Source organism: Sus scrofa, chromosome 14 (genome assembly GCF_000003025.6).
Source record: "Sus scrofa isolate TJ Tabasco breed Duroc chromosome 14, Sscrofa11.1, whole genome shotgun sequence".
Classification (NCBI taxonomy): domain Eukaryota; kingdom Metazoa; phylum Chordata; class Mammalia; order Artiodactyla; family Suidae; genus Sus; species Sus scrofa.
In genome coordinates this window covers 103735850-103754236 of record NC_010456.5, presented here as the reverse complement: position 1 = coordinate 103754236, position 18387 = coordinate 103735850, and the positions used below count along the sequence as shown (strand labels likewise).

General features: G+C 39.9%; 1 protein-coding gene across 25 annotated transcripts in view; it reads left to right on the top strand.

Annotated features, from left to right (window-relative positions):
* Positions 1-18387, top strand: part of CPEB3 (cytoplasmic polyadenylation element binding protein 3) — a 196082-nt gene that overhangs the window by 117009 nt on the left and 60686 nt on the right. For 19 of the 25 annotated variants that reach the window (XR_002338767.1, XM_021073492.1, XM_021073494.1 and 16 more), the window contains 2 exons: positions 1490-1657; positions 3545-3634. Coding sequence is in view for 24 of the 25 variants with exons in the window: in XM_021073492.1 (XP_020929151.1) it covers positions 1490-1657; positions 3545-3634 (258 nt within the window). In the remaining variant the exon portion in view is untranslated. The remainder of the gene's footprint in view (positions 1-1489; positions 1658-3544; positions 3635-18387) is intronic. The other 6 variants (XM_021073509.1, XM_021073507.1, XM_021073495.1 and 3 more) reach the window with 1 other exon arrangement.

Here is an 18387-nt window from a genome sequence, read left to right as displayed (position 1 = left end):
ATTTACTGAGTGTGGACTATGTCAAAAGCAAACCTAACAGCCATGGGAGAACACCTCTGGAAGTCTTTGGGAAGCTCATTTTGGCTCTAGTTGCTGTAGATCTAGTTTTTACACCCCACCCCACCCCACCCCCAATGAACAAAACAGACATCAAGGGATGAGAATTTACTGTCTGTTGTTTGTCCTTGCCAGGCTAAAAAAGCTAGGTGACACAAGGTGACAGATTTTGTTCTGTTTCTTTGTAGCTCAGCTGGGAAGAGCTGAACAAAAAATCCTTTTATTTATGAACTCTCAACATGAAAACAGTGCCTTTCTTTTACCACCTGGGTTGTTCATAAAATAAACAGAGTTATATTAGTAACTTTTTTAATAAAAGAAATAAATGTTCAGTATTTTTCTAAGGCTATTTATATTCTGTTTTAGAGAGCTGGCTGTAGTGACGCAGAACCTAGGTCTCAGGGAAATATAGACAGGATAGACTAAATGGAGAAGACAACAAGACAGTATCCTTTTTTTGAAGAATGTATGAATTTATTTTCGAGGGGAATTTTTCTTTTTTTCAGAAGTTAGAGTGCTCAAGATAGTTCATTTTTAGAGTGGAACCTAGTGGAAAATTTTACTAGGAACTTTTACTGACTCAAACAGGAAATATATATATACACACATACTTTTTAAACTTAGATTTTATTTTGTAATGCCAGATGACATTATTGTGTTACATTTATTAATGGACTAACTGCTGACATCTTTCTTACGGTCATGTGGAGCTGGTAGGTGCCTTTACTCTACACACTTTATTTGACTCTAGAAGTAACAGTAGGAGTCATTTTTTGGGGAGATGTAAAATACAGTTTAGATTAGTAAAGATGTCATAACCACATGTACATATATATTCCCACATCTAAATTTCTATGTTTTCATTTACTTGTCCTGCCCTTTATATGGCAGATGTTTATTTCCAGATTGGCGTAGCTTAGAGTGGCAGGGACAACTTGATCATTTTTAGTCCTGCTGTCAGAGGAGTTATCAGCCTCTGTCATCAGTTTAAAATTCCCTCAGCAAATCAGGGCCAAACTTTAGAACCGAATCTTGAGGGCTCAGTAAAGAGCCATCAAAATCTGTGAATAAAGATTACCTTTCCATTTATTTTAAGAAATTCCCAGAGAAAGGAAAAATAACTGCTGAATACTCTTAGCAGCAGCGATAGGGACTGTATGAGTAAAATGTGGTGATTTTTTCTTTTTTAGCAGCGAAAACCGCTGCAATTTTTGGTGCTTCTTCCTTAATATCAATCCAGTCGTTTCTGTGCTGGACATGCCTTTACACAAAAATGATAGTATAAACCTGGTAATCTGCAGCCAATTCTATTCTGTTGAAAAAGCTCAGGATCTGTTTTTTGGAATGCTTCATTCTGTGCTTTGGCTCCTAATAAAGCATGTGGTGTCCAGGAAAATAATTTTAACTGGAGAAACTCCCACATTTGTTTCAGGTCGATCTTCTCTCTTTCCCTTTGAAGATGCCTTCCTGGATGACAGTCACGGCGATCAGTCCTTGTCATCAGGCTTAAGTTCTCCCACCCGCTGTCAAAATGGGGAGCGAGTAGAGCGCTACTCCAGAAAGGTGTTTGTTGGAGGCCTTCCTCCTGATATCGATGAAGGTATGGTGCACGCACTAATGACTTTATAAAGGCCAGGCTTGTTATTTGTGTGATCTGACTCTACCTCGCTTCCCCTCTTCCAAGGCAGCTTTAGGACATTTATATCTTAGTGTCAGGAGATGAGAATATTTGATAGATGGGCAAGTAATAGATCGTGCATTTCAGATCTGCTCTTCATGTGTAACAGCCTTCCCATTTCCTAGTTATTAATTTGGGGATACCTTTTTTTTTTTTTCTTTTTAGGGCTGCACCTGAGGCACATGGAAGTTCCCAGGCTAGGGGTCAAATCGGAGCTGCAGCTGCTGGGTTATGCCACAGCCACTGCAACTCGGGCCATGTCTGCAACCCACACCATAGTTCCTGATACCTCTGGATCCTTAACCCACTGACTGAGGCCAGGGATTGAACCCGTGTCCTCATAGATACTAGTTGGATTTGTTACCACTGAGCCACGATGGGAACTCCCATTTTTAAATACTAATGAGAGCTCATATTTGTGAAACTTGTCATTATGCTAAGTGCTTTACATTATTTTGGTACATCTCCACAGCTTTCCTAAAGTCATCTCCTACCAACTCCATTTTCTAGATGAGGACATTGAGGATCAGAGAGAAACAGTTTATCCAGGTTTATGTAGCCATTTGGACTCAAAATCGGTCTGATTCTGGAACTTTTGCCCCTATCCATCACACCATCTCACATTAATGTAGATAACTATTAATGAAAAAACCCTCTTGCCTTTAAAAAAAAAAAAAGAAGACTAACTAGAGTATTTCTTACTAATATTTTTGAGATACTGCCCATCCAGAAGTGAGTTTCACTTATGCTGAGAGCCAGTCAGCACATAGTAGATTGTCAATAAATATTTCTTGAATGGACAATTGAGATAAAATTGTGACAAAGTTAACTCAAGGGAAAAAAAACAACAACTGCAGCTCTAGTAGACTTTGGATCTGCTATGAAAACATTGTTAAAACAATTGTTTCACCGGCATTATTTTATCTATAATATTTCTCTAATTATTATTTTCTTTTTTTTCCATGATGAGAGAATAGTCTCTAAAAGTAGTTTTATTTTATACTTAACTCCTTTAAAATTGTACACAGATGGAGACTCATTTTTCTCCGAACTATTCTCATACTAGTGTTAATCTCATCTATAGATTGGAGTTTATGCTTTAAGACAGTTTTTGATCATGCCTGTGGGAGTGGCAACTTCCCCCTGATTAGGAGCTTAGTTATAACCTGTTTGAGTCAGAAGTCAGAAGGAAAGGATAAATTTATTAAGCTGTAACTTTTGAAACATTTTCTTTGTGGAATGAATAGTAGGTATGTATGAGAGAAACAGACCATTGGTTTTTAACTTTTTCTTACTCTTGAATAGAATTACCCACTTATTGTCTCTACTTGCCAAAAGAATAGGATCTATTTCTAAAACAATCTTAAATTAATTATAATAGTGTATGATGTGTGACCTTAGAGATTATTTCATACAAGTGGAAGCATATTTTAAGTACTTTGTGTACTTTTGCCATTTTTTCTAAACACAGAGAACATTCTTATTTTTAGACTCTCCTTCTCACTTGACAGGGAGGTCACCTTAGCTAATGTCAATTTTTTTTTTCTTCCAAATACTTTGTATCAGGTTTATTGGAAGTGAAGGGAAATGAATTATAGTTAGAAACACATTCTGCATGGTTAAAAGTGAATAACCAACTGTACTCCCGCCCCCAATGATGGTATTTCACTTAGTAAGTTTGACTTCTGTAAAAATCTTTAGAAAATAGCTCTCAAAACATTTTAAAATAAAAAGCCATGTTATATGGGCTGTTCTGTTTGCAATATATATATTTTTCTCTTTTGCTAAGATTCCTTCTCTGTTTCGTAGATGAGATCACTGCCAGCTTTCGCAGGTTTGGACCGCTCGTCGTAGATTGGCCTCACAAAGCTGAAAGCAAGTCGTATTTTCCTCCTAAAGGTAATGCGCTGAAACTGTCTCCACTGCCTGCCTCTCGGAGAGCTGGCATCGTAGTTCATTAAAAGGCAGTGAAACTGTAGGGGGAGGGTGGCATAACATATACACACTACTGTGTAAAGTAGATGCTAAACAAGAACCTAGCATATAGCCCAGGAAAATCTCCTCAATAGTTTGTAATAACCTACATGGGAAAAAAGAATGGATATATGTGTATAACCGATTTGCTTTGCTGTACACGTGAAACTAATACAACGTTGTAAGTCAACTATACTCCAATGAAAAAATTGTTTTAAAAGGCAGCCTTTTCACTCTTGAAATAGCTGTTGACTCCCGCCAACCCCAATTAAGAAAACATTTTAACATTAATCATCTTTTTGTGTTTTACTGTTCCTACTTGGAGACGATTTCCCCAGGAACTTACCGATTTTTCATGGCATGTATTTGATTGACGGTGAGATCCTGTGAGTCTACTGTAAATGAGCCTTGTGCTGACTTTTCATTAATTGGGAGAAAAAAATCTAGGGTTTTGAGAAATGTCAGCAATGGAGAGTAAAAGATTATTTTGTGTCAAATTTTATTTGTATCCCAGAGCCCTGTGGTTTTATAGATCTTACAAACCCCAAGCTTGGAAAAGCTAGTGACTGAAGAATGACACTATGAAATTACCTTTATCCATGTCTGTATCTTAAGTAACAGTCTGTTGACAGGTAGAGGACAAATTAGCAAAGGGCTCTTCACCTGTTTCTCTTATTTTTAATAGGCTTTTTAAAATAATTTATAAGGGCATGAATAAACTTCCCTTATAGTTAATCATTTCTGTGGAATCTGTGGAACTTTTCTGGTGATAATAATTTGGAGTGTGTTCTTAGGTTTATATCGAAGAGTGTTTTGAGTTAAAGAGAAAGTGTTCTTCCTGTGTTATGTTCTGTACATTTCAAGGATGTCTTTCATCTCTAAGGAATTTTTTTTTGATATGTATTGTTGTGTAACAAAACTCATAAGAAGATGAAGTCAAAGTACATATCCGTCCTGTGCCTTGTACAGGAATCAGATTATACCTTCACCCAGGAAAGGCAGAAGGCTTGCTTTTATGGCTGGCTTATTAGATTTCTTTGTCACCTGTACTTCTCTCCAATCTCTTTATAGCCTATGAAAATAATTTACTCACTGAATAGAAGGCTGTTTTTTTGCTTTTAACATTCTTCCCTTAATCCTCTCCAATAATTTTAAAAATTGTATTAATCAAAAAAAGATAAAAATCGTCATGCTGGTTGTTGCAGTGAAAGAATGTTTTCTTTCTTTGTGGTACATGTATGACACTGTTTAAAGAAACAGATATTTAAAACATGTTTTTAAGCGTGGTAATAGTTTCTTGAATAAGGGTAGTGGTAATTCAGTGAATGAATGATTTCACCACTCTGTGCTGCATGTTAAACACTCTGTAAAGTCACACGTATAAGAAGATGTACTAGTTGATCGTGTGAATGAAGGCAGTGTTATTTCAGTGAAGGAATGTATTTACCACACTGTGGTGTGTGGGACACACTATAAAATGACATGTATAAAAGATATTTCTAAGAGTGCTAGTTGAAAAAAATAATTATGAGAAGGTTATAAAAAATGATTCTGGGATAAAAGGTGTCATTACAAAACATAAAAATGAAGATAAGCCTATATATGGTGATGTCCAGAGAAATTATCCCAAATCTACCTCTGTCATAGATAATCACTGTATATATTTTATTACATATTCTTCTTCTATCTCTTTATGAAAATATACATTTATATGAAAATTTAAATATTGTGTGAATGGATCACACGGTATATGTTGTTTAACATTTGGCATCGCCGCCCCCCCCCCATTTTCCACATCTTTCAATAAGAAACCTACATAATCTTTAATGACCTTATTTTATTTATGAGACTCATGCACTACCTACTGCGCTAACGAGGCACCTAGACCTTATTTTATTTAATCAGTCCTGTTGATGGGCATTTAAGTTGCTTTCACTTTCCTTCTCTCAGTTGAAGAATATCCTTGTTCCTTCATTTTCTTTGCTTTTTCTAATTATCTCTTAGGGTGAATTTCCAGAAGTAAGGTACATGTTTATACATATTGCCAAGCTGCCCTTAACAAAGGTCATACACATTTATGTTCCCATCAGTAGTACCTAATTTATAAAACTCAGTTTTATTGAGAATCTGAGATATGGCTCTTTTCCAGTCTTTTGCCAATCTGATGTTAAAATAACATCTTTTAGGCATTTTTCTCTCTTACTGGCCTTTTGAATTTATTATTTTACTTTTTTATATTGACATCTCATTTCTGGTCTGGAATTTGTAATGGAGTAAGACACAACAAAGGATCGAGCTTTGTTTTTCCAGGTAGCATGCCATCTCTCCCAGTAGTCATTTATTGACAGTCTCATTTTTTTTCTCATTGATTTGAGTCATTAGAATTAAGTATTGGTTGAAAGGTCATCTCTTCTGTTTCTCTATACTGCATTTCAAAGACTTAGTTAAAAAAAAAAAAAAGGCAGGAGTTCCCTTTGCGGCTCATCGGGTAAAGCACCCGACATAGTGTGCATGAGAATATGGGTTTGAAATCTGGCCTTGCTTAGTGGGTTAAGGATCCGGCGTTGCCATGAGCTGTGACTTAGGTTGCCGATGCGGCTTAGATCTGGTGTTGCTGTGGCTGTGGCGTAGGCCTTAGCTGCTGCTTCAATTCATCTCCTCGCCTGGGCACTTCCATAAGCCACAAGATGCGGCCCTAAAAAGGGGGTAAAAATGCAAAGGATTTCATTAGTAATTTTGTTTGTATATTAAAATGATAATTTTTTGGATACATCGGATTAACTAAAGGATATTAAAATTAACTTCACCTTTTTCTTTTTACCTTTATAAATGTAGATCCTGGAAAAATTTTAAGTTATATACATGACTCATATTTATTGGATGGCACGCCTGCAGAACAGGAGTCAGCAAACTATCTTTTTTTGTGTGGTCTGTGATCTAAGGGTAGTTTTTATATTTTTAAGGGTTGTAAAAACACTCAAAGAATAGGTAACAGAGACTATACTTGGCCCTCAGATTCCTTTGTAGAAAGTTTGTTGTCTCCTGTTCTAAAATAGCCCAGAGAATTTCTCATTTAGCTTCTGAGACATCCAGTGACAAAGGAGGCAGTTTATTTCAGAGGAAATTATATGTTTGCAGACCTAATTATTAAATTTTGTTTTTTTATTGAGTCAGATTTTCCCCCGCAATCTTTATCCATTGGTCAGTTGTGTCCAATAAGATAAAGTAAAACAGAGTAAGTCATTATTGTGACATTTATCTCTTGGTACTTAAAGGACTATCAGTTTCTTTTTAAGTCTTCTCTTTTTCCAAGCTAGGTATTTTCACGTCTCTAGTCATACCTTATGCCTAGTGGATTCTGGACCACCATTATTCTTGTCTGCCTTTTCTCTATATATCTTGTGTTTACAATATCCTACTTCACTATGTTACTGAGAGTTGAAGAGAGAACATCTGGGTTGTATGAGCAATAGAGAGTTTAGCTCTGTGAACTCCATGGTTTTAGTACGACTCCTATGGTTTTGTTTTTGTTTTTGATCTTGTTTTTTTAGGGCCGCACCTGTGACATGTGGAAGTTCCCAGGCTACGGGTCAAATCGGAGCTGTAGCTGCTGGCCTACGCCACAGCCACAGCAACGCAAGATTGGAGCCGTATCTACAACCTACACTACAGCTCATGGCAACACTGGATCCGTAATCCAGTGAGGCCAGGGGTCGAACCTGCGTCCTCATGGAGACTAGTCAGATTCGTTTCCGCTGAGCCACAATGCAAACTCTGTACCACTCCTTTGTAACAGCCCAATAATACAGAATTGTACAACATTAGAGAAGGTGCTCTTATTTTATAGCTGAGGTTAAGTGTGAAGATGGACTACGAAGAGCCAAGCCAAGCCAAGAATCTGGATCTCCTGATTCTGGTCCTCAGGCTTGCATCCTCAGAGAGCAGATTGCCTTTCTGGTGATTTGGGGATCAAGGAAGAGAAATCATTATTATTCTATTGACTCCTGTTGTGTTTTGTTCTCAGCTAAAGGCTTAAGGTTGACCTATTTTAGAAGGGCCTAAAGAAATTTGATGTCATTCCAAGATTGAAGTAACTTTGAGAATCCACACCCATTGCTTTGAACATTGGGAACATTTAAGTAGTTTACCACAAACTGTTCTGTGCCTTCTTAGTAATACTCCCTCATACTGTTACCGCTTTTCCTTAAATTCCTTAGGTTTTAATTCAGGTCAGTGCTTTCTTGGTAGTACCCCTCTTGCTGATTATACTTTTCTTAGTAAGGTCATCAGGCAGAGTTTCCTTGGCTCTACGTTTTAGCCCTGTGTGTAAATAAGAGGAAAACATGAGCCATCCGCTATTGAGTCCTTCTGCCTTTTTCTCAGAAAGTGTATGCTTAATGAAATAAACAGAATCATTAATTTATCCAGTAGGTGTACCTCTACAGATGTGGAGTAGGGTTTGTAAAAGCATGACTATTTCTGTGGACTATGGAGAACTAAAATCCATATAGAGAAACAGTGGCCGAGCAAATCAACTGTCCCCTTAAGTGTTGTTGGGCCAGCAGAGTAGGAGGTGATGGAGATAGGGGTTCTCTCCAGCACAAGGCCACTGAGAGCTTTGATCAAATATTTGAGGTTTTGCAGAGCCCTCTGGATCAGGAAGTTGCTTGGTGTTCTCCAGAGCATCCCTGAGAACATGGAAGGCAGAAGAAGGCATCTGTTTCTTAGTTTCATCTCTTGTAAAAGAGAGGTAATATGAGTACCCACTTCATCTTCATAAGGTTGTGATGAGGATTAAAATGAGTAAATCCGGAGTTCCCATCGTGGCGCAGTGGTTAACGAATCCGACTAGGAACCATGAGGTTGCGGGTTCGATCCCTGCCCTTGCTCAGTGGGTTAACGATCCAGCGTTGCTATGAGCTGTGGTGTAGGTTGCAGACACGGCTCGGATCCCGCGTTGCTGTGGCTCTGGCGTAGGCCGGTGGCTACAGCTCCGATTCAACCCCTAGCCTGGGAACCTCCATATGCCGTGGGAGCGGCCCAAGAAATAGCAACAACAACAACAAAAAAGACAAAAGACAAAAAAAAAAAAAAAAAAAAAAAAAAAAATGAGTAAATCCATGTGGGATGCTTAAAATAGTCCCTGCACACGGTAGGTTTTATTAGTGATATTGTTAGTTTTATTAAACTACAGATCAATTTATGGTTCATGACAAGTGAGTAAAAAATATTCTAGGCATCCAGAGGAGGAATAGATTACTGTGGGCTGTACAAGACCTTGGTCTTAAAAGCTAGGCAAGAAGAAAACAGGCAAACTAGAATAGGGGACTAGAATAGAATAGAATAGAAGAGGGGATTAGAATAATAATTAGGATGGCTTTTACTAAGGGTTTGTTATGAGCTAGGCAGTAGGTTACTATTTTATATGCTTAATCTAATCTTCCTAATTCCACAACATCATGCAAATGGTCATGCAGCATTGAGAACATTAATCCATCTAATAGTTGTTGCTCATCAGTCTGTAGAAGAGTCTAGACAATCTGGTTTTGAGGAGGATCTAGAGAATACCCTATTCATGTTTTTCAGAGGCTGCACTTTATCATTCCCATTTTAAAGAGTAAGAAACAGGTTTAGAAGAGAGTAATTTGGCCATGGTCATGTGTTAAATGATAAGGCAAGAATTGGAACCTCAACAGATGAACCCCAGAGTCCCAGGGTTTTTAACTATTGCACTATATATACTCTTGTCATTGGGGAATAAGAATGGCCTAGAGGTAGCATGTTCAAGGTGGGGTTATGTAGTAGCCACACTGCCAGGCCTAAAACTTGGGCCCAGTAACCAGTGATCAAGAGTACAGGCTCTGGAGTAAGCTGCTTGGGTTAGATTCCTGTTCTATTGCCACTGCTGTATTTTGGGGCTGATTATTAATTTTCCAAAAATCTCTCTTTTTTTTTTTTCTTATCTACAAAATGGAAACAGTAATACCACTTTTGGGTTTATAAAGATTAAATGAGATAATGCACTTAGAATAACTTTCATGGTGCCCAGATATTGTTGATGACTTTTTTCTTCTTTTTATTAAGCAAGAGAGAGATGCGATTTTTTATTTGGCTTTGGTTTTTTAGCCAGGGTCAGAAAAACCATTTCGGGATTTTTTGTAATCAAGCTCATGAGAAGTAATAAGGACCATGTAATCCTAAGCTAGTAGCGTGGAGGTATTCCTAGAATGAAGGGAGAAAGGGACCAGTGATCTTAGAGTAGATTATGATGATAATAGATTTGATGGCAGGGTTGTGCTAAACTTCCTTCAACTGAATGGGAGAATCCTGGCCCTGCTAAATGTAGGCGAATCAATAAAGAGAAAACTAGTTTGGTGTAGTATTGATTGGATTAAAGGCATGTAGGATTTGGTATGTCCCCACATTTTAGCTGAGAGTTAATACCTAATGGGCTACTGGAATTGTGGCTAGGGAGTTTGGAAAAAGAGACTGGAGGTGCATCTCTTTTGAGAGTCCTCTTTATAGAGAGGAGGGAGAAGAAAATGAAAAGCAGTTCATAAGTAAATTTTGTCAGAAAGGAAACGAGTACATCGTAATAGAGATACTGGTGAGTGAATGACTGGGAGTGGGTCTGTGGTTGTGGAGGCTACAGGAAAGAAGTTCCAGGAAAGAACAGTTGGCACCATCAGATACTTCAGGGTTACTGAGAAGTGCTGCACAGAAGTGCTTCACAGATGCGGGTGGCCCTCTTGTCATGTACATGATCATAGTTATTTCTATTATTATCTAATTCTGGGCCTTAATATTGTAATGAAGAAGTAAAAGCAGAACAAAGCACTTTGGTTTTTTGGGGGGCTTTTTGTTTTTTGTTTTTGGCTGTGCCCTAGCATGTGGAACTCCCAAGGCCAGGGATCAAACCCATGCCACAGCAGTGACCTAAGCTGCTGCAGCAACAATGCCAGATCCTTAACCCTCTGAGCCACTAGAGAACTCCCAAAGCACTTTGGTTTGCAGTGAATAAATGTTATTTTCTAAGCAGTAAGATTAATCCTACCTCCCTAGCAGAGCCAACCATCATCATTTTTGTGTCCTTTCCATCTTTATTCATATGTGTCTTTTTTTGTGGGAGTGTAATAATAGCAAAGATAGTTTTCTATTGTTCTTCCTCCCATGTTTCTGCTTAATTTTCCTGTTTTTTTCCATGGCTGTCTAACCTGTTGTTGCATCATAATTTACTCACCTGTTGGCTGTGTAGGCTATTATACATAATGCTTCTGTCAGTATTCTCTTTATTTTTTATTTTAATTTATTTATTTTGGGGGGCACACTTGTGGTATGTGGAAGTTCCTAGGCCAGGGATCAAACCCATGCCACAGTGGTAACAACATCAGATCCTTAATCCACTGAGCCACCAGGGAACTCCTGTCAATATATTCTTATGTATGTTTTTTCTTTCATATTATTTTCTTTAGGATAAATTTTCAGCAGACGCTTAGCCAGAGTTAAAGGAAATGAAAATCTAATGACTCCAAATATGACATCATGTGGCTTCCCAAAGCTGTTTTCTTTGTGAAGTTTATGCTAATTTGGACATCTGCAGCACATTTCTCTGCTTAGTCCCAAGTCCAATAGATGTTACATTGCACTTGTGGACTTAGCTTTTTGCCTATGTGTTTGGAATATAATAGACCCCTGCAGAAGCCAGGAACCACACTGGTAGGAATCTTGTACTTGAAGCGTTTAAACCTTGTCCCCTTGGGTCTCATCAGTTGAATCCTGGGTGTTCATTGCCTGTCATTCTCCGCCTTACCTTCTCTGGCCACACTGGCTCCTTTGCTATTCCTTGAGGTAAACTGAGGCTTCTCAGGCCTTAGCACTTACTTTTGTCTGAAAATTTGTCCCCTAATTTGTGAATGGACTGCTCCTCTCTTCCCTTAGACACACCTGTGCTCTGCTGTCACTTTCAGAGAGAGATCTTTCCTGACTTCCTTTTCTAAACTAGAAGCCCCTTTACTCTCTTGCTCTCTGTCCCTCTTATCCTCATGTTATTTTTTTCCTTCAAATTACTTATCACGGCCTAAAAAAATAATATGTATTTTTCTATTCTCCAGATTGAAATGTCAGTTTTATGAGAACAGGGTTTTTTTTTATGTTTTGTTCACTGCTTTATACTCAGTACCTTGCACAGCTGCATCAATGGCTAGCCCTCAGATATTTGTGAAATGGATGAGTTTTATATTTGCAAATGGTGAGGTCATTGCCTGCGCAGAGTAGAGCCCGTCAAATTTTAGAGCAGCCTTAAAGATCATCTCATAACAACCTTTATTTTAAACTGAGAATTCGAGAGGTGAAGTGTCTTTTCCTAGGAAAACATAGCTCTTATTAGACAGACTCAAACCCAGCAGACCAGTAGTTTATGCTATTCTACCTAGTGACTTATAAAGGAAGTCGTTTTGCTGGTGTGTATCATTTGTGGGAAAGGAAGATAAATTTAAACTATATAACCTGATAAATTATGCTTTTATTTACAAGGCTTTGTATAAAAATTAACAGCTTGAGTTATACAACCCATGGTATACTTTCGTAGTTATTTAAGTGTGAAAATGATCCTTGGGTTTTTCCTGAATTCTTCTGTTCTATTGGCCATAGTCACATAGCTGAGGTATTTCCAAAGAGCTGAGGCTGTAGGTCTGAGCCACCCTTTAGCTATAGTTTAACCAGGGGATTCTGCCTCTTGGGTGATGGCTACACTGTTTCTGGACCTGAGTGCACTGCTTTGTAATGGAGTTTTTTGACTTCAAGGATCAGAGAGTTCTCTTGTGCTGCTTCTAATTGAGGATGTTGTTATGAGTGACAAGGAAAGTCCAAAAATAGGAGCCGTTATAGAACCAAGTGTCATGGAGACTGAGCTAGGGGGTGGCAGGCTGCAGGGATTTGAGCAGTGGGAGCTATTAATTCTTCATTGTAATGTTCCACCATTATTATGACTCAGCTCTTCTCTGCATGTGTGTTCCTCTCAGTTTGTGCTCCAGTGGGCAAATTGTTTTCATATTTCTAGTTGGATTTCAGAGAGAGGGAATCTGATTGGCTCAGTTCATCTTTTAACCCTTAGCTGTGACATAGGCCATCCTAACCGTGGTGGCCTTAGAATCCTTGACTGCTTAAATAAAACAAAACAACAACAAAAGAACCCCCCCCCCAAAAAAGAAACCTGGTTCAGTTCTGCTTCCTCAAGCATGGGGCTGAAAATGTGGCAGCTTGGAAGATAAGTTGGATATGAGAAGCTTTTATGATAATAGACGTGTTTAGCATAACTTCCCTCATTGCCTTCAGGGAGAATAGCCCATGTCCTAAGTTGCTCTTACTAGAGCTACAAAAAAATGTCTACCTACCCTGAGCCTTCTACCCCTGGTTTTGTACTAAGCCAGCTGCTCCTGACACTGCCAACAGTCTCACCTCTTGTGCTGGGGCTGGGCCAGGGAGAGGAGTTGGCATCTCCTGGGCAGTGAGCACAGCTGCACTAGCACTGTTGGCAGAGACCTCTGAGGCAAAGGCAAGGACAGCAGCCAGCTGCAGATGTTGGACAGGCGATTGGCCACGTGGCTCTGAAACCGTGTTCAGAAGTCGGTGATGCTGGCAATGGAATGAGGGAGGCTGTCATTCTCAGCCTACTTGGAAGCCAGCTTCAGCTCCAGCTCTTCAGGTGCATAACCAGGTGAACAGGAACAGTAACAGGTCATGCATATTTATGCAAGAGTGACCTATGCCTTGCACTCCTCCCACCTTGAGTAATGGGCGTCCTTCTGAGTGGCTGTTGCTACTGGTGGTCATGTGTTTCCTCTACACTGGTCAGGCTGACTTGACTGCTCGTCCTTGTGACCAAGGTCATGCAATTGTGGAAGTTTATACAATACCAGCATGGTTTGTGAACCTGGCATAAGACAGGCCACATGGGATTCAGATTGACTTTGAGCCAACCAGCTGAAGAGGTACTATTTGAAGAATGAAAGAGGGCAAAATAGGTCATTGTGAAGCTGCAGTGGGCTGGTTTCATAGCACCTCCTTCCTTTTTCCTTTCGTTTGTCTAAATCCAGCTTTGGAAAGGAAAGTTTTCAAACTTCACATCCCCCCGCCCCCCCGCCCGCCCGGTTAGCATAACTTGAATGGAAATAAGTCAGTGTTGTTTTAGGCCCAGATTCCAAGTTTTTCCACCTTCTGAGTTACATAAACTGATCAAGTTGGAAACCTAATGGCGTTTTAGCCTGTAGTTAACCTTTTACTGTTTGTAAGCTTTTGAGTAATACTTTGCAAATTTTCTTTTTTGCAAACACAGGTTCTGGCTTATAGTATTCATAGTCTTTGGTGAATTATGAATCCTATACTTTAATATTTGATTGCTTGGAGTTTTCATTCTTAGGATGGCTCTTCTGAGAATGTCTGCGTGGAAACTGCATTGCAGAGCCACAAGAGTGGGCTTTTTGTTCTGTTTTGTCCTGTTTGGACAGATGGAGCAGCATTCTATTGTGGCTTTTAAAAGCTTAGCACACCCTCAGTTTAAGCTGTTCCATTAAACACCTATCTCTTTTGCACTGTATTAAAAATGAACTGTAAGAGTTAGTCTTTGATTTCAAAGCATTCTTAGTTTGAGGAACAGTGTAGGCAGTAGTATTGTACAGGCCACAGGACAAAGCTGAGCAGCCACATAAACAACAGAGACATCTTGTGCTCTGTCATAGCAGCACCTATTGCACTATGCCTGGGCAGAGGTGCTAGAAAGGGGGGAATGCTTGTTTAGTTCAGAGAAGCCAAAACCATCCCCGATGAGAACTTTCTTTGGAAAAGTGGCAATTTCAGGAACTGAAATGGCAGGTGCCAACTTGGTAGGCTGAGGCAGAGAAAATGTTTTAGAAGAGGATGTAGCTTGGGACAGGACTTGCTGACAGGAATTGGGTAGGCTAAGGCTATGAGCAAGTGAGATCAAAAGAGGATATATTATTTGAAAGAGTTCAGAATGGGAAGCTGACTAAGAGGATCTGGTGAAAAAATTTGAAAGCTGAGAGCAAAGACTTGAGTTGTCTTTCAAAATTGAATGGATAGCCTTAGTCTCAAGAAGGGGAAATGTTGGCCCTGAAAAAACCTGTTGGCACCCACATTAAGAGCTCCTCAGAGAGTTCCCGTCACGGCGCAGTGGTTAACGAATCTGACTAGGAACCATGAGGTTGCGGGTTCGATCCCTGCCATTGCTCAGTGGGTTGAGGATCCGGCGTTGCTGTGAGCTGTGGTGTAGGTTGCAGACGAGGCTTGGACCCTGCATTGCTGTGGCTCTGGCATAGGCTGGCAGCCACAGATCCAATTCGACCCCTAGCCTGGGAACCTCCATATGCCATATGCCATGGGAGCAGCCCAAGAAATGGAAAAAAGACAAAAAAAAAAAAAAAAAAAAAGAGCTTGTCAGGAGTTCACATCGTGGTGCAGTGGAAATGAATCCAACTAGGAAACATGAAGTTGTGGGTTCAATCCCTGGCCTCACTCAGTGGGTGAAGGATCTGATGTTGCCATGAGCTATGGTGTAGGTTGTAGATGCAGCTCGGATCCTGCGTGGCTGTGGCTGTGGTGTAGGCCAGCAGCTACAGCTCCAATTAGACGCCTAGCCTGGGAACTTCCATATGCTGTGGGTTTGGCCCTAAAATGACAAAAACAAAAAACAAAAAACAAAAACAAAAACCAAAAAAACCCCACCTCATCAAAGGAGTATTAAAGTGCAAGGGGGAGAAATTGGATTGTCAGATTATAGGCAATATACAGTCCAGGCCGGACTAAAGCTTCATCTGCAGGAAAGCGTCTTCCGGGTTGAAATGTAGGATTTGCCAATTGTCTGACGCTGAATGAGGCAGAGCAACAAGCAGTGGGTTAAGAAGTAGGTATTTGTGGACTCGGACGTGGGCACCAGCAGTTACTAGCTGTATGACCTTGAGCAAGTTATTTAATCCATGAACCTCAATTTATCTAGATAAATTATTACTACTCATTGAGTTCTTAAAAGGGTTACGTGAGACAATGTACATATACACCAGCACAGTACTTAGGTGTAATAGGTGTTAAAAAATATTAGCATCCTTACCCCCAATGAAAATGTCATGTTCAATAAAAACAAAACTGCCCAACTAGTTTGACCAGTTCCTTCCCACACACCTAGTCTGATCTTGGTTTTCTTGGTCAGGTGCTTGTTAGAACTAACTGTGACTAGAATAGACAGATTGGCAGACTTCACAAGGAACTCTTTATATAGGGAATGTGTGGTTACATAAACAGAGCAGCCTTTAAGCCCAAATGCCCCAGGTCACTGCCCTGGACTACAGGACTTTGCTAAGAACACAAGGAGTAGACTGCCAGCTCTGAGGTGGTTCCACCCATCAGACTTGTTTTCTTGTCCATTCTCACCTTCTCCCACCCTGCCTGCCAAGCACAAGCCCACCAAGAAACAGTTACTAGTCTAATAGAACACGCAAAAGGGGGCAGAACCAGAATGTTTGTGCCTGAGCTCTGTGTGATAAATATAGTCAAAGAAATATGTTTGGTTCTGAATCCAAGAGGAATGTTTAGGAATCTGTGGACAGTACCTGCTGAGCCATCTCTATATCTTAACTTAGGTGAAATCCTTCCCTTGGCACATCCTTGCCCAGTTTTTCACCTTTGTCATACCATTAAGACCTGGCTCCTGTGCCACCGCCAACAGAAAGTCTTCCCTGATTTCTTTCACCAAAAGATCTGTCTTCCTTCTGTGAAGTCCAACTTTTAAAATATGTTTTAGAAATCCCTCTAAGGGTTCCTTAATGAATTGTTCTTAGATTAGAGTTCTCCGTGTACCTCCTCTTCATGACCTTCATCTACTGATTTATTTATTTCTTGAGAACAAGGACTTGATCACGTCAATATTCACCTGCAGTGCCCCGGGTACATAGTTAAGTATCAGTAAATCTTGGAAATCAGATGTTTTCATCCAAGAGGTGGATGAATGAGGAATCCAGTTCAGAGAACTACTGTGTTCTCCAGGCAGCAGGCAGGGGGTTGATGAACTGCTTCTTCTCTTCCCACCAGCCACCCCCAATGCTCACTCTAACTAATGAACTCTACTCACTGTTTTCCAAATAAGCCTAGCCTTTGACTCGTTCAAGCCTTGGCCTGTGCTCTTTGCTGAACTGGGAATGCCCCTCCTTAGAAAGGCAGTTACCTTCCAGCCCATATATAGCCTTTGCCCTATGGCTTTCTCCAATGCTTGGGCACCTCTGCCCCATTTGTCTCTGACCAGTGTTCTATAGGACATAACCCCAACCTAGCACTTTTCCTGTTTCTTAGTCACTTATTTACAGGCTGAGTTTTTCCAGGGCAGTGTTCTTCCTTGGCTTATTCGTCTTTGTATCTGCAGTGCCTGCATCATGTGCCTGTATCATGCCTTGTACCTCCTAGACATTTTTTATTCTATTGAATTGAATCCAAGGCAAACCAGGCAAGTCCTCTGACCTGAAAGCCAAGGTCAGGGAGAATGTTTGGAACAGACTTCCTGTGCCAAAAAAAGTCTGAGCTCATGCAGCTCTAGCTGGAGAGGTGCCCTTCAGGTCTCTCTAGGAAGGTCACAGGAAATCGGGAAGCCTGGATTCTATACAAGGAGAGATCTCTCTCTGTCCAGACCTTGGGTCCTTCCTTCTGTCATCCGAGGCTGGTCCCTTGGTCAGTCCCTGTTTTATGAATGCACCTGTAGCTCAGGACACAGCTTCACAAGCTGGAATTGTTTTCCTATTGTAGTTGATACTTGAAACATACAAATCACTAAGAGTATTGGCTGATACCTTAAGATTTTAAGAACTGTTAGGTCTTTCAAAAGACCACACACCTCTTTAGAGAATGGGAGAGTATATTACCCTCTTCTCCAGGAAGACCTTGTGGTTTTAATTTTTAATTTCCCACAACATTTTTATTTGCTTTTTTTGTTTGATTTTTGGCTGCACTCATGGCATATGGAAGTTCCCAGGCCCAGGGTTCAAAACCAAGCTGTATCTGCTACCTATGTCACAGCTGAGGGAATGACAAATCCTTAATCAGGTGCCAGGTCAGGGATCCCACCTGCACCTCCACAGAGACAAGTGGGATCATTAACCCAGTGCGCCACAGTGGGAACTCCTACACAAATTTTTATTTTGAAAAGTTTCAAAAGTTTAAAAAAAAAAAAAAAGAATAGTACCACGAACACTTATATAACCTTCCGCTAGATTCACCAGTTGTTGGCATCTTGCCACATTTGCTTTCTCTTTTTATCTGTAGGTAGGTGTATATATACATATGTAATTTTTGATGAATCATTTGGGAGTAATCTGTAGACTTCAAGACCTTTCACTCCTAAAGGTTTCACTGTATGTCTTCTGAGAACAAGCAGTATTCAGATTGTTCTAGTAATGTCCTTTAGAGCTGTTTGGTTGGTTTGTTTGTTTTTTTAATCCAAGGTCCAGTCAAAGTCTAGCTTTACATTTAGTTGTCATGTCTCATTACTCTCCTTTAATTTAGACAGTTTCCTAGGCTCTTTGTCTTTTGTATCATTTCAAGAGCTGGATGTTTTATAGGACAGCACTTAATTCGGCATGACCAGTTTGTTTCCTCCTAATGAGATTCAGGTGAAACCCTGC